This window comes from Carassius auratus, chromosome 38 (genome assembly GCF_003368295.1).
Source record: "Carassius auratus strain Wakin chromosome 38, ASM336829v1, whole genome shotgun sequence".
Classification (NCBI taxonomy): Eukaryota; Metazoa; Chordata; class Actinopteri; order Cypriniformes; family Cyprinidae; genus Carassius; species Carassius auratus.
Window position 1 is genome coordinate 11,890,682 of NC_039280.1, and position 12,329 is coordinate 11,903,010.

Here is a 12,329-nt window from a genome sequence, read left to right on the forward strand (position 1 = left end):
CTGCGCCTTCATTGATTCACGTTTTTCAACACAGTTGAGTTCACTTGAGTTGTAAGATGGCGGCGCGGTGGGGAACAGGCGAGGAGATGTTAAAAGCCTGTAATACTCAAATGTTCTCACCGGTGAATCTTGACGAGGTAAGAACAGCACATATGGATACTTAGTGAGTGTTGCGCCTGAATGAAATTGTTGACATTCATCACATTGTATAATATTCGAGGCAAATACGTGATGATGTGCAGGACTTTGTGACACGTGGATGGTGATGGTGAGATAGCTTTTAAGGTTCTTCTTGCCACCTGTGAGTTTATTTAAGAAATGGTTGTAGGAAAATAAACATTTATTACTTTCCAAGTGTTGCTAGATTTCTTGCGTATCTACAGAAGTCGCATGTCAAGGAATGACTGTATAAGTTTGCTCCTGTTAGCTGATGTTGCCATGCTTCTGCATTCTTCTGACCTTACTCTATCACTCGAGTCCATGATTCAACTACAGTCATTTCTCTCTCTTTAAAATAAATCAAATAAAAGTTTAGTTTAGCATTTTGTAAATCATAAATGCATTGTTTGATGGTGGTGATAAATAATCTGTAACCAGGAATGGTTAGCTGTTTAAACGTGTCAGATCTAAAGAAGGTTATTTTATTTAATGCTTATGTATTTTGTCATTATTTATTATGGACTCCCTAATACAGATATTGCTTTAATGGTCAGATCTGGCTTTCTTGTTGTTTGTTAGATATTCCAGTGACTCTCTCACTCCCACGTGGTTCACGCATTTTAAGTATGGAACTTACCAGCGTTTGTTTTCATGCATTGTCGTAAATGTTACCTTAAACATTTCACTCATTAACTGCACTTTTTTAGTAAGTTACATTAGGCCTGATATAGTTTAAAATAAATCACAATCGGTATTTCAACAGATGGCGTCTGTCACTTATATTACTTGTTATGATAGTATCTTTTAAGTATTATTTCTGCTCCGTTTGGTTGCATATATTGTCTTTCGCGTTGTCCTGACTGTGAATAAGAAAGTTTGTCCCCAGTCGTTCATCGCGGTTTGCGTTGGTTCGCTGTCCAGCACGTGGTGCAGGTGTGAGTGGGTCAGTCGTGTTTGGGCCGTGTGTATTTAATCTCCGCAGCCTTTCATTTCAGTCCATGTTTATTTTTTAAACGCAATGGTTTGTTATAATCAATCTGTCTTGATTTTTTAAAATCTTTATCGTTTTTGGGAAAATAACACTTAGGATTTGTTGTAGCGAGGCATGTTTTGAACTCTGCCGGTGTTGGGTTTGCCCAGTAATGCACTGCGGCAGGATGTCGTGATTTGCGCAACACGTGGTTGTAACTTGAATGAACGCCTTAATTAACTGGTTATGTTTGCATTTAATATTTTTCGTATTTAACACTATTTCAAATTTAGGAATATGATGATTTTCTGGATTTTAAGTAGCTTGTCTATATATTAAAGGGAATAAAGTGTTAACATTTCAGCATTTCTGTTGATAAATGATGCTGTGAACTCTATGAATACCAAAGCTGCTACTGGACAGGCCACCAATTACAAGCCTCAAATACAGCACATTGTTTGCTGTTGAGCAATGTACTTTTTTTTATATATATATATATATATATATATATATATATATATATATATATATATATATATATAGGAACATTGACTTGATTGCAGCCACACCTAATGCATACCACACCTTGCAGTAATTTATGGTTTTAGGCACATGCATAAAAATAATAATCTATATATTAATACTCGTTTTGTTCCGAAAGGATGTCCAGTAAAGGAACAGAAATGCGTCTACAGTTTAAAGTTGAAGTGTTTTGGCTGATTGGTCTGGTTTGCTGATGGCTCAAGCAAGACCAACTATTTTAAGTCGGCAAACTTTAACCTCTTTTTTTGTTTTTCCTTCTCTTGCAGGTGGAAAGCTTCAGTGCCGGCTGTCTGGAGTATCCTGGCCTTAACAATGGAGATGCTCTGGAGGCTTTGCAAGGCTGTCTTGATCCTTCTATTTTGTCCATTTTTGAAGAAAGCCCCACTGGAGAAGTAATTAAAGCCTTTTATAAATTGTCAACAGAAGACTTGTTCATTGCATGAATTGATTTCAGCATAATGTTTTGTTTATTGAATGTCACTTGTTTTGATTTCACTCAGCAATGGTATTTATAAATTGTTTCCTCTTTTTCAGGTTAAAAGTAATATTTATGAGGAAAGTGAAGCGACGCTGCTCACAGCTCTCACTGAAATACTTGACAATGTTGATGATGAAAACTTGTCCCCTTTTGACACTCTGCCGGATTCAGACCTGTTCTCAGGGCAGAAGGGTCAGGATCATTCACCAGTGAGTCTTCACCTGTCTAAGCATGTCAAGAATGCATTAGTTGTTTATTAGTTTCATTTTGTAGGACAGCTCAATTAATTTTCAGATATCAATATATATTTTTTTCCCCCACTCTAGCTGAGAAAGTTCATCACACGGTCTCCTCCAGAGTCAATGATTCACACAAGACAATTTCCTGGGAAGGTATTTAAGTTCTTAAACTTTCTTCAACAAAATGTCTAACCTATTATTTAGATTTAATTGTAAATAAGAAGATTGCTGTATGATACATTTAAATCCTTCAGTTTCAAATGTCGAAACATCTTTTATTTTGGTGAAAAACTGCATAGGGAACTAAAGCTTCTTTTGCTGACAACAGCCAGTTTATAAGCAATTCTCACTAGAAGTTTGTGAAAATGGCTGCCATGTGGCCATCATAACTTCTTTCATTTCCTTACTTTATAGGCATAATGTAAGACGTGTTTTGTTTTCGTTTTATAGAGTCTCCCACGAATGCAAAGAGTGTCCCAGCAGAACAGTGAAGGAGAAGAGGAAGATGGAGACAATAGTTTTTTGACCCCCATAGCCAATATTGATTTGGAATCACTGGATGAATTTGACTGGTGCCTTCCTGTGTCCTTAGAGCAGGATGGAGAGAGTATGCCTGTTAATCTCAGTGATTTAGTAAAACACATGCACCCTTACTGCATGACATTATGTGTGGAAGGAGAAGAGGGACAAGAGCATCTTCTGCCTGAGAGGGGCCTTTTGTTAGAAGTGGTTGATCAAGGAGAGCATGGAGAGCCCATCCTGGCAATCCCAGATCTCAGCATCCCACTTTCCCACACAGACTCCGCAGAAGGTGAACAAAGAGTCCCAGAGAATAGCAGAGACGAGCAAGAACCAAAGCTTGAAGATGGTGCTAAAAAAGTCCCACCTCCTTCTAAAGTATCTCCTGTGGAGGAGGAGAAAGAGGTTGTCAAGGTACGTAAAGGGAAAAAGAAAAGTAAACTTATTGAAGCCCCTATAGCTGAACAGAGAGTTTTGAGAAGCTCAAGAGTTAAAGAAGAGCCACAGAAGAAATGCCCAGAAGAACGAAAGAAGAAAAAGGTGACTTTCTCACCTGTGCTCGCATCGGCAGAGCCCAAAAACGCTAAACTTGATCGTCCTACAGAGTTGACGACCCTTAAACCTCAGGTTGAAAAGGAGTATATCACAACCCCTCCGGCTGAAGCAAAAATCACTGTCTCACAGCCAGAGAACAAACCCCTTGAAAAGTCTGTGGAGGTAGAACCCTCGAAACAGGCACCTGTTAGCAAACATGAAACTAAGCCCAAACCTCTGAGTTTACAGCAATACCGTCTCCTCCGCCAGCAGAAGAAACCAGATCCGGTGGACAAAACGGAGGATTACAGCACTAAATGGCCCAAGTTGCCTGAACCGCCCAAGGAGCTTCCACCAATACCCTGCCTGCCAGACCCCAATGCCAGAGATCCACGTAAAACCATGCATACTCCTGTTAAAAAAGACCTTGCGCCTGAAATCATGCCGGCATGGCACCCGAGAGGACCCGCTGCTCCCCCAACACCCGAGGCTTTGCTCACCCCACCAGCTTCACTGACGGCTTCCTCTAAGAAACCTGAAACTTCTAAACCAACCCCTCCACCTTCTGATGCATCTAAAAGTTCACCCCAGTTAATCCAACCCTCACCCCAAAAACTACCTGCTCCCATCAGCGTGCCACAAAACACTATTCACACCAAGTCCTCTGCCTCCATCAACAATGTGGCTCCTGGTAGGACCGTTTCATTATCAGTGTCTACTACATCTGGAGGCCCTCAAGGTCTCAGTGCACAGAGCCATAAGGAATGTTTACATGAGAACCCCGATGCTGCTCCATCCGAAGCTTCCTCAAGGCCTCAGATGATCACTACACAAGTTCAGAGCTCAAACTCCAGCCCTCATATACCTAGTGCTGCTGTGCCTGCAAAGAGAGAGGCCGGGCAGGTTGTTTTGGCCCCTGTGTCTGATCAAGCCAAAAACACAGTGCCAACTAATTCTAAAAAGCTGACCTCACGGTCACAGCCTCATGTTGCACCAATAGCTGCTCAGCCGTTTTTCTCGGCTCAAGTTCAGGCCAGAGTTGTTGAACTGGCAGAGCAGATGCGGATGGCTTCCTCTGAGATCCCCAAACCGAAAAACACCACAGTTGAGCTGATTGAGTCTTTCACAAGTGAAATTGGTGAGCGTTTGTTCATATTTTGTTAGGTTATAATTTCTGTGGAGTGGTTTATTATAAACCTTTTTTTTTTTTTTTTTTTTTTTTAATAGGTATTGAAGCTGCTGATCTTTCAAGCCTCCTGGAGCAGTTTGAGGAATCTCAGTGTAAGTGATATAATCTCAGAGCTTTTACTCTCAAAGTATTTGAGGGTTGTTAAAATCATGCTACAAGTCAAGCAGACTTTGTGAAGGGTGTTAATGCTGAGCACAGCAGAGCTTTCTTTGGAAATGAGTGCCCTCTTAGTGAATGTATGTAAACCCATACTTCCTTCTTTAGAATGCAGACCATTTATTTGTAAAGGTGGGCGTACACGGTGTGATTTTTGCTGTTTTTTTTTTTTTTTAACCGTGTGGAAATCGTGTATGTCCATATGGTCGCAAGTCGTATCATGTGCGAGGTATTACGAGCCGAGCAGAGTGCCTTACGAGCACTTCCTGAGCTCCCGACATTTAAACATGTCTTAAAAGTTTGTGAGCTGTCCGTTTGAATTCGTGACGTGTGCGGTTGAGTGTGCCGATTTATTGATCTATCTGAAGTTGACCAATCACGAAGTAGGAAAACCACGAAGAAGAAAGACGAAGACAACAGCGCCACGGCGAATGTGGACTATTGACCAGGAGGATAAACTCACTGAACAGCGAGCGCTGTATGAGGTTTCTAGCAGCGTGTACCATGCTTTTTAATTCTCTCTCTCTCTCTCTCTCTCTCTCTCTCGGCAGGTCGTAAAATCGTGTAGTATATCACCTCGTCCGTATGTTTTTCAGATAAACTCACTCGTGACGTGTATGTGGACATACGATCTTCCGACCATCCAAATTCGCACCGTGTACGCCCACCTTAAGCAACTAGGCCAACATTTGACCTTGGAAAAAGTTGTCATTCTTGAGATGAAAGAATTTGTGTCCATGTTGCCAGGTTAAGCACAGATTGCAAATACAGAGTTCACAATTAAACATGACTTAGTGGTTAGATTAAAGTTATCACAAAAAAAATATCTTCTACTGACGTAATAGTCGTGTTCGGTTCACAACCCTCTACGGACACTTTGGGGAAAAAACGTTCAAAAAATACTGATGGGATAATAATGATACGAATTCTAATAATAAGAACTGTCCTTAAAAGCTGAAGACTTCCATAGGATCGCCATTGTTTTGACAGGAAAATGCAACAAAGAATATTGTTTAAATGTAGCACATCAATTCTCTCTCTCTGTGTGTGTGTGTGTGTGTGAGAGAAAGCGATGGCGTTTGTGCACCTTCACACTAGAGTTTACAGTTTAACTTATTTACAGTTTACAGTTAAACTTATACTTAGCCTCCAACAAACACACTGGTGAGTAAAATCTGAGAATTTATTAGTGATTTACTTCCAATTAAGAGGGTTGGTTCAAATGATGTAAAGGTTTGTTTCCTTTTCTTAGTGATATTCTGTTTTTAACCTGAATGGTTATTGTTTTGTATATATTTTACAACAAGTCACATAGAACTATATCAAGACTAAAGATCAACAGATTTAATATATTTTGGTCATTCCAATAGGAATGTGTAATCAGGATCAGTAGTGTCAATTATGGACAAATAATTTTCCCCACAGAATTTGCTTATTTTCCAACTAGGTCACGTGAATTCGCCATTCTGACCAACTGATAATTGTTGTCTGAGCTGTGCTTTTTACACAGCTATGCTATTAATAATAGACAGTTTTGCTTGTATCATCACACCTGAAGAATAGGGTCTGTTCCTTTAAGAGAAGGCGTGGCTTCAATGAAAGCCGCTGCTATGCAAGCATGAGCTCATTGAACTGCTGGAATTCTGCCCTGTTAACAAAACCATTTTAAAACCAGTTGGCTGTCTTTGTCTGTAGATATGCTGGGTCGGAAAACTGACAGCGTATCCATTAAGCAAGCATTTATCTTTAGTCTGCTGCTTTTCAGCTGTTGAGTGGGCAGATGCAATGCATTTTTTGTAGAGTGTCACAATACATTACGCTGCTTGTGGCCGTATTCTGCTAGATGCTGGACAGTCTGATTGTTTCATCTATTTTAAGGGTCTGTCCCATCTTACCCTCCTGTATTTGGTCATTCACAACCCTACTTTTTCTTTCCAGCCAAAGAGGAGAAGAGTGTACCGGAGGTCTGTGGTAGAGCAGCCGCTGTAGGAAACTCCAGGTGAGTATCATGAGGTGGAGTGATGGAGTTACCCTACAGCCCTTGTGCTGCTCTCACACCAAACTCAGTGTTTGTGTGTGTGTATGTGTGTGTGGCCAAAGGCCACTTATCGCCAAGACCTACCGAAACAAATGAAGTCCCCCATCATGGCTTCAGAATGTGAAGGTGGATGGAGACTAACAAGCATAGCTTGTGTTAGTCTGAGCAATGTTTTAACAACATTAGTAATTCAGTGCTTTTAACATAGTTTCCACTGCTGATTGTATTCATTTATATTTTTATTTTGAATTCAGTTATGAGCAGGTGGACACTAAGGCAGTGGAGAAAACCCGCAACCATGACCTGGGAAGCACAGCAGGTATTGTGTTTTTATTGTGTGTTTGTTTTAAAGGTCCCGTTTTACGCACTTTTTTTTGAAGCTTTGATTGTATTTACAATGTGCAATATAACATGTGTTCATGTTTCGCGTGTAAAAAAACACATTATTTTTCACACAATTCACCTATCTGTATACTGCTTTTTTTACTGTCACAAAAACGGGCTGATGACTTCCTTGTTCTATGAAGCCTCTCCTTCAGAAATATGTAACGAGTTCTGATTGGGCCAGTGGTTCCTGTGTAGTGATTCGACAGCAGTTGAGAGCAGGCTGCCCTCCTGGTAACGTGATTGGGCTAGAACGCACGTGCTGGAGATGTATTTATAGTCACAGGAGCGTTTTTACTGACGAGATGCGCATGAAAATCGCATTTGTTTTTTTGCACAGCCCTAACATCTAGTTAACAAAGCTAAACAGCGTTGCCCTTTGTGTAATAGGTTACAGAAACTGTTAAACGCACCAACTTAAATAATAAAATACACTTACCAGCTGTGGTCCATAAACAACGCCTTCTCCAGACAAAGAGGGAACTGCTCCATCTTTCAAGAATAATCTTTGTGCAAATCCGGCATTAAACTGATTGAGATTGAGAAAGTTGTCCTCAGCAAGCTGTCCTCAGCTAAATGAACTGCACATAGTTTTACATGTGCATTATAATTTTCGGGAACAGAGTTAAACATAAATTGTAACCATTAATCTCAAAGTACAGTGTTCCTGGGAAGCCCAAACAAAGATGATTGGACTCAGAGATGGAAAAAACAGTGTTTCAACAACATGGTGAAAAACACAAACAGCTCTTCCTTCTCTGTCGGAGCGCAACAAGGCCATGCCCCCTGTTTGTGAATTCATGTGGGCGGTGGTTAGTCAAAAAAACTGTTTTAGTGACGTTATTACTGCAGGAACTAGAGGGCTGTAGTCCAAACGGGTCGTTTTTTGTAGGCGAATTCTGTTAAATCAAATATCTCGCTTTGCATTGAACTTTGAGCTTTATAATTTTACAGATATTATTTATACTCTAACAACAACATTACACACTGTCTAAAGTTTAAAACATGGAATCACGAAGAAGGGGACCTTTAAAATAAATGTTTTGTGCAAAATACATGGTACATGTTGTTGTTGTTTTTATAAATTTAATACATATACACTACTGTTCAAAAGTTTGATGGCTGTAAGATTTTCAATGTTTTTGAAAAGTCTCTTAATCTTTTTTTTTTTTTCATTTAAAAAAAGTATTAATATTTTTATTCCATTTACTCCAGTCTTCAGTGTCACATGATCCTTCAGTAGACATTCTAATATGCTGATTTGGAGCAAAAAAAATACTTTTGAGGATAATTTGGTGAATAGAAAGTTCAAAAGAACAGCATTTATTTGAAAAAGAAAAAAAATCTTGCTGTCCCCAAACGTTTGAACTAGTGTACATATATAGCTTATTCATTTAAAATAAATGGCACATGGTTTGACTTATGTAATGCAAACAAATTAATTTAAATGCAAATCAATTTTGAGGCCACTGTATATAAAAATTGGCATTTAAAGCCTTTATCATTTCTTTGAATAAAAGTAACCTCCAACAAATGACTCCTTCCCATAGGTCTCACACCTCCTGCCACACCCCCACACCAGGTGTGGAAGCCTATTGCACCAGTTTCACTACTGGGTAAAACCAAGAAGTCAGAGGTCCTTAAACCAACTACTAACAAGGCCATTCAGATAGAGGCGAGACCACTACCTTCAAATAAGCTGCGCAGCCAGCCTCAGACCCCTACTTCTACTGGACAGACTCAGCCTTTCTCCCTTGACCACGACTACTGCCTCCCTCCAAAAGAACCCTGTCCAAATGAAGTTGGCAGTCGGTGGAATGTCAAACAACAGCCTAGCATTGTTATCAAGACCGTTGAGCTACCACCCAACAAGCTAGCCCAGAACAGCAAAGCTACATCATCTTCAGTTACAGAGGGAACCCAGAGACATCTCAGCCTCAGTCAACCTTCTGCAGATAGGTGTACATTAAAAAGTTCTGCCTTGGAGACTCCAGACACCTCTCCAAGCAGGCCTGACTCTGAAAGCTCTTTACTGGCTGAAGCAAAATGCAACCAGCAGGAATTTGGGAACTACTCTGAGCGTTCCTCCAAACAGTACCAACAAGACAGAGGCCGCTCGAAGCGGAGATACAGAGCCAGGTCCTCTAGTAGCTCAGAATCCAGCTCCTCCTCCTCCCGATCACGTTCACCACCTAGGAAAAGGTCAGCTTTGATGTGGTTATACACATTTATAATAATTATAAATGAACTTTTGAAGCACATCATTCTAGAGGATTTTGCCAAATGTGTATTTTTTTTTTTTTTTCATTTTCCAGATACAGGTCTCGTCACTCAAGCAGCAGATCCAGTTCATCATCTCGGTCTCGTTCCCGATCCAGCTCCAGGTCATTTTCCCCACCCCGCCGGCGACGGTATTCATATTCAAGTTCACGCTCTGGATCCTGGAGCTGCAGCCGCTCTCGATCCAGATCCCGCTCCTCCGACATCGGGCAGAGGCACTGGAAAAGTCATCGAAGGTGGCGACATGTTTCAGTGTTACATAGTGTCTTTGAGATGCTATTACAGTTTTTAACTAATGTTTTGAATTTGATCTTCCATTTTCATTTGAAAATTTTATTAGATTTGTTGAATTTTTTTCAAAGAAATTTTATTCATGTTTTAATTAAGACATCAGGGTAAAACTTAAAATTGAGAACACTTTGGCAACTAGCTGAAATCAAGTTTATTTATAAAAAATAAAAAAATATATAATTTTTAAATGGTCATGGTTTAGTTAACTATAATCCTAATATGTTTTGATTTTATTGATAGCCCTAATCAGAGATCTGGTTACCGGTGTATACAAAATTCCAATGAGGATTCAAAAAGATGGAAGGAGAAAGCAATTGTGAGTATTTTAATCAAGAAAGACGTGCCTTTAGATTTTCCTCAAAGGCACCTGATTTCTAACATTGTAATTTAAATGTTATGTAGGAGGAGCGGAGAGTTGTTTATGTTGGACGAATTCGTGGAAGCATGACTCGTAAAGAGCTGAAGGAACGCTTCTCATTCTTCGGAGAAATTGAGGAATGCACTGTGCACTTCAGAGAAAATGGGTATGGCTTTTTTAATTGTATTTATTTGGTATATTGTTTACACTAAAAAAAAAGTATGTTGCTAACTCTCTTATTATTTCAGGGACAACTATGGCTTTGTTACATACTATGACACCAAGGATGCGTTTGACGCTATTGAGAATGGAAGCAAGCTGAGAGAGCAGAATGAGCTTCCATTTGACCTGTGCTTTGGAGGCAGGAGACAGTTCTGCAAGACCAGTTATGCTGATCTTGGTGAGCTTAGCATCATCCCCTTTTTGTTTTGTTTTTTTGTTTTTTTAATTCATTTAACTCTTAAATGCTTGAATGTTTTGCCAGTCATTATAACATATCCAGGTCTTTAGTGACCCAGACATATATATGGATGGTTCGCTAACTGCTGCAATAACAAAAAACTTATCTAAACATTTTAAGAACAATTATAGAAGAATACAATATAAAGCATGTTTTGTTCCTTTTTGAAATCTAGAAGGGTTCAGTTTAAGCTGATGACTTTACCATCGCTGTCGTCGTCAGAGCGCATTTCCACAGTACATTCAGAATCTGGCTCATATTCGCTATCTCAACCATATTGATTTCAATGACTTCAAAAACAGTATTTTGATCACTGGCAGCTTATTCACCACACCCAGCATCAAATTATATTTATCCCATTTATAATCACATTTATATTTCATTGCATACAGTAATTGCCCTGCTGTAATGCCACTTAAACCAGTTCAGTTTTTGCTGATGATATTCTTTTGTTTTATAATTGCCTATGGTAATTATGAGTGAATCATCGCCACCTCCAGGAATAAAGGTGCTTTGCAAATTGCGTCATCACATGTGTAAATATTATTGCATAGGACAAATATACTTCTCAGGTCTTTTGGAACCCTATACAAATTTTATGCGATTCAGGGTGTTGTGTTCTCAGTTCTCAGAAACCAGTCAAACAAAATTTCTTCAGCAAACGTGTAGCCTATCCATTTCTGATTCAAATTTTACATATTGCTATTCAAGCATACTTTTTGGTCCCAGTTAAGCGCATCATATGCTGCTGACATATTTACATCTTGTAACTTTAGGACAATTGATGTTTCTGTTGTATATTTCCGGGTGGTGAAATTTTAATTCATCACTCATTGACAGTCTTTGAAAGTGTTCCTGTTAAAGACTCCAGATGCTACAGTCTCTTTTTGATTTCTTTCAGATTCAAACCGGGAGTATGATCCACAGCCTACAAAAGGCAAATTTGATGCACTAGACTTTGACACTTTACTCAAACAGGCTCAGAAGAACCTTAAAAGGTAACGATTAGTCAAGCCACAGGAGAGAAGACCGATTACCTCCAAGCAAAGTGTTGCCCCTCAATTACTGTTTTTGGTTTTTGTTGTTTTGTTTTTCTCTGTGTTTTTGTTTGTTTCTGCAAGTTTACACCTTCTATTGAAGTGAAGATTTGTAAGAAAACTTGAAAGTGCAAAAAAAAAAAAGAAATAATGAAACTGTGGAATGAAATAATAGAGTTTTTAAAAAAAGGATTAAATTTATTTAAATGTTTAATCTGAAATGCTCAATGTTGGATACATTTTAACATGAACTGAATGAAAACATTATGTTGGCGAAAACGGGTTTATAATGATGAATTTATTTCAACCTAAATAAACCTGAGATTAAAAATTGTTCTTGTGTCTCTTCTGAGATTAAAAATCAGTGTGTCATTCTCTCTTGAACAGACCCTTGCAACATTCATGTAAATTTTCAATCTCGACAATTAACAATTAACAAATTAACCAAATAAACAACATATTGATTAGTGTATAAATTAAGGGGATTCTCATTTTACAAAAAAAAAAAAAAAGATTAATTGCATGTCATAGATCAATTTTAAACTGGGAGCCTGTGGTCCTTTTTGTCTGAATGAAAATCAGATACACAGCTGTGTTGTGGATCACCTCTAATTGTGCTGGATTGAAGGCTGGTCAGCAGAGCATTGCAGTAGTCTTGATCAGTATCTTTGATTTGATTGCTGTCTTGAGATTC

The 12,329-nt window shown here is 39.0% G+C and overlaps 1 protein-coding gene across 1 annotated transcript; it reads left to right on the plus strand.

Annotated features, from left to right (window-relative positions):
- Positions 1 to 11,996, plus strand: pprc1 (PPARG related coactivator 1). The gene is made up of 14 exons (XM_026224152.1): positions 1 to 137; positions 1,939 to 2,064; positions 2,207 to 2,359; positions 2,477 to 2,542; positions 2,840 to 4,580; positions 4,670 to 4,723; positions 6,726 to 6,786; positions 7,080 to 7,144; positions 8,760 to 9,411; positions 9,525 to 9,725; positions 10,021 to 10,096; positions 10,183 to 10,304; positions 10,387 to 10,538; positions 11,500 to 11,996. Exons 1-14 carry the CDS (start codon positions 57 to 59, stop codon positions 11,598 to 11,600), a joined length of 3,651 nt encoding a protein of 1,216 aa, XP_026079937.1. The 5' UTR covers positions 1 to 56; the 3' UTR covers positions 11,601 to 11,996.
- The last annotated feature ends 333 nt before the right edge of the window (positions 11,997 to 12,329 follow it).

Bases quoted from the DNA above. Each gene is read 5' to 3' on its own strand.
- pprc1 (XM_026224152.1), top strand. From the start codon at position 57: ATGGCGGCGCGGTGGGGAACAGGCGAGGAGATGTTAAAAGCCTGTAAT. The intron at 2,360-2,476 runs GTGAGTCTTCAC...CCCCCACTCTAG, and splicing joins AGGGTCAGGATCATTCACCA to CTGAGAAAGTTCATCACACG. The intron at 9,726-10,020 runs GTGGCGACATGT...TTTTATTGATAG, and splicing joins CACTGGAAAAGTCATCGAAG to CCCTAATCAGAGATCTGGTT.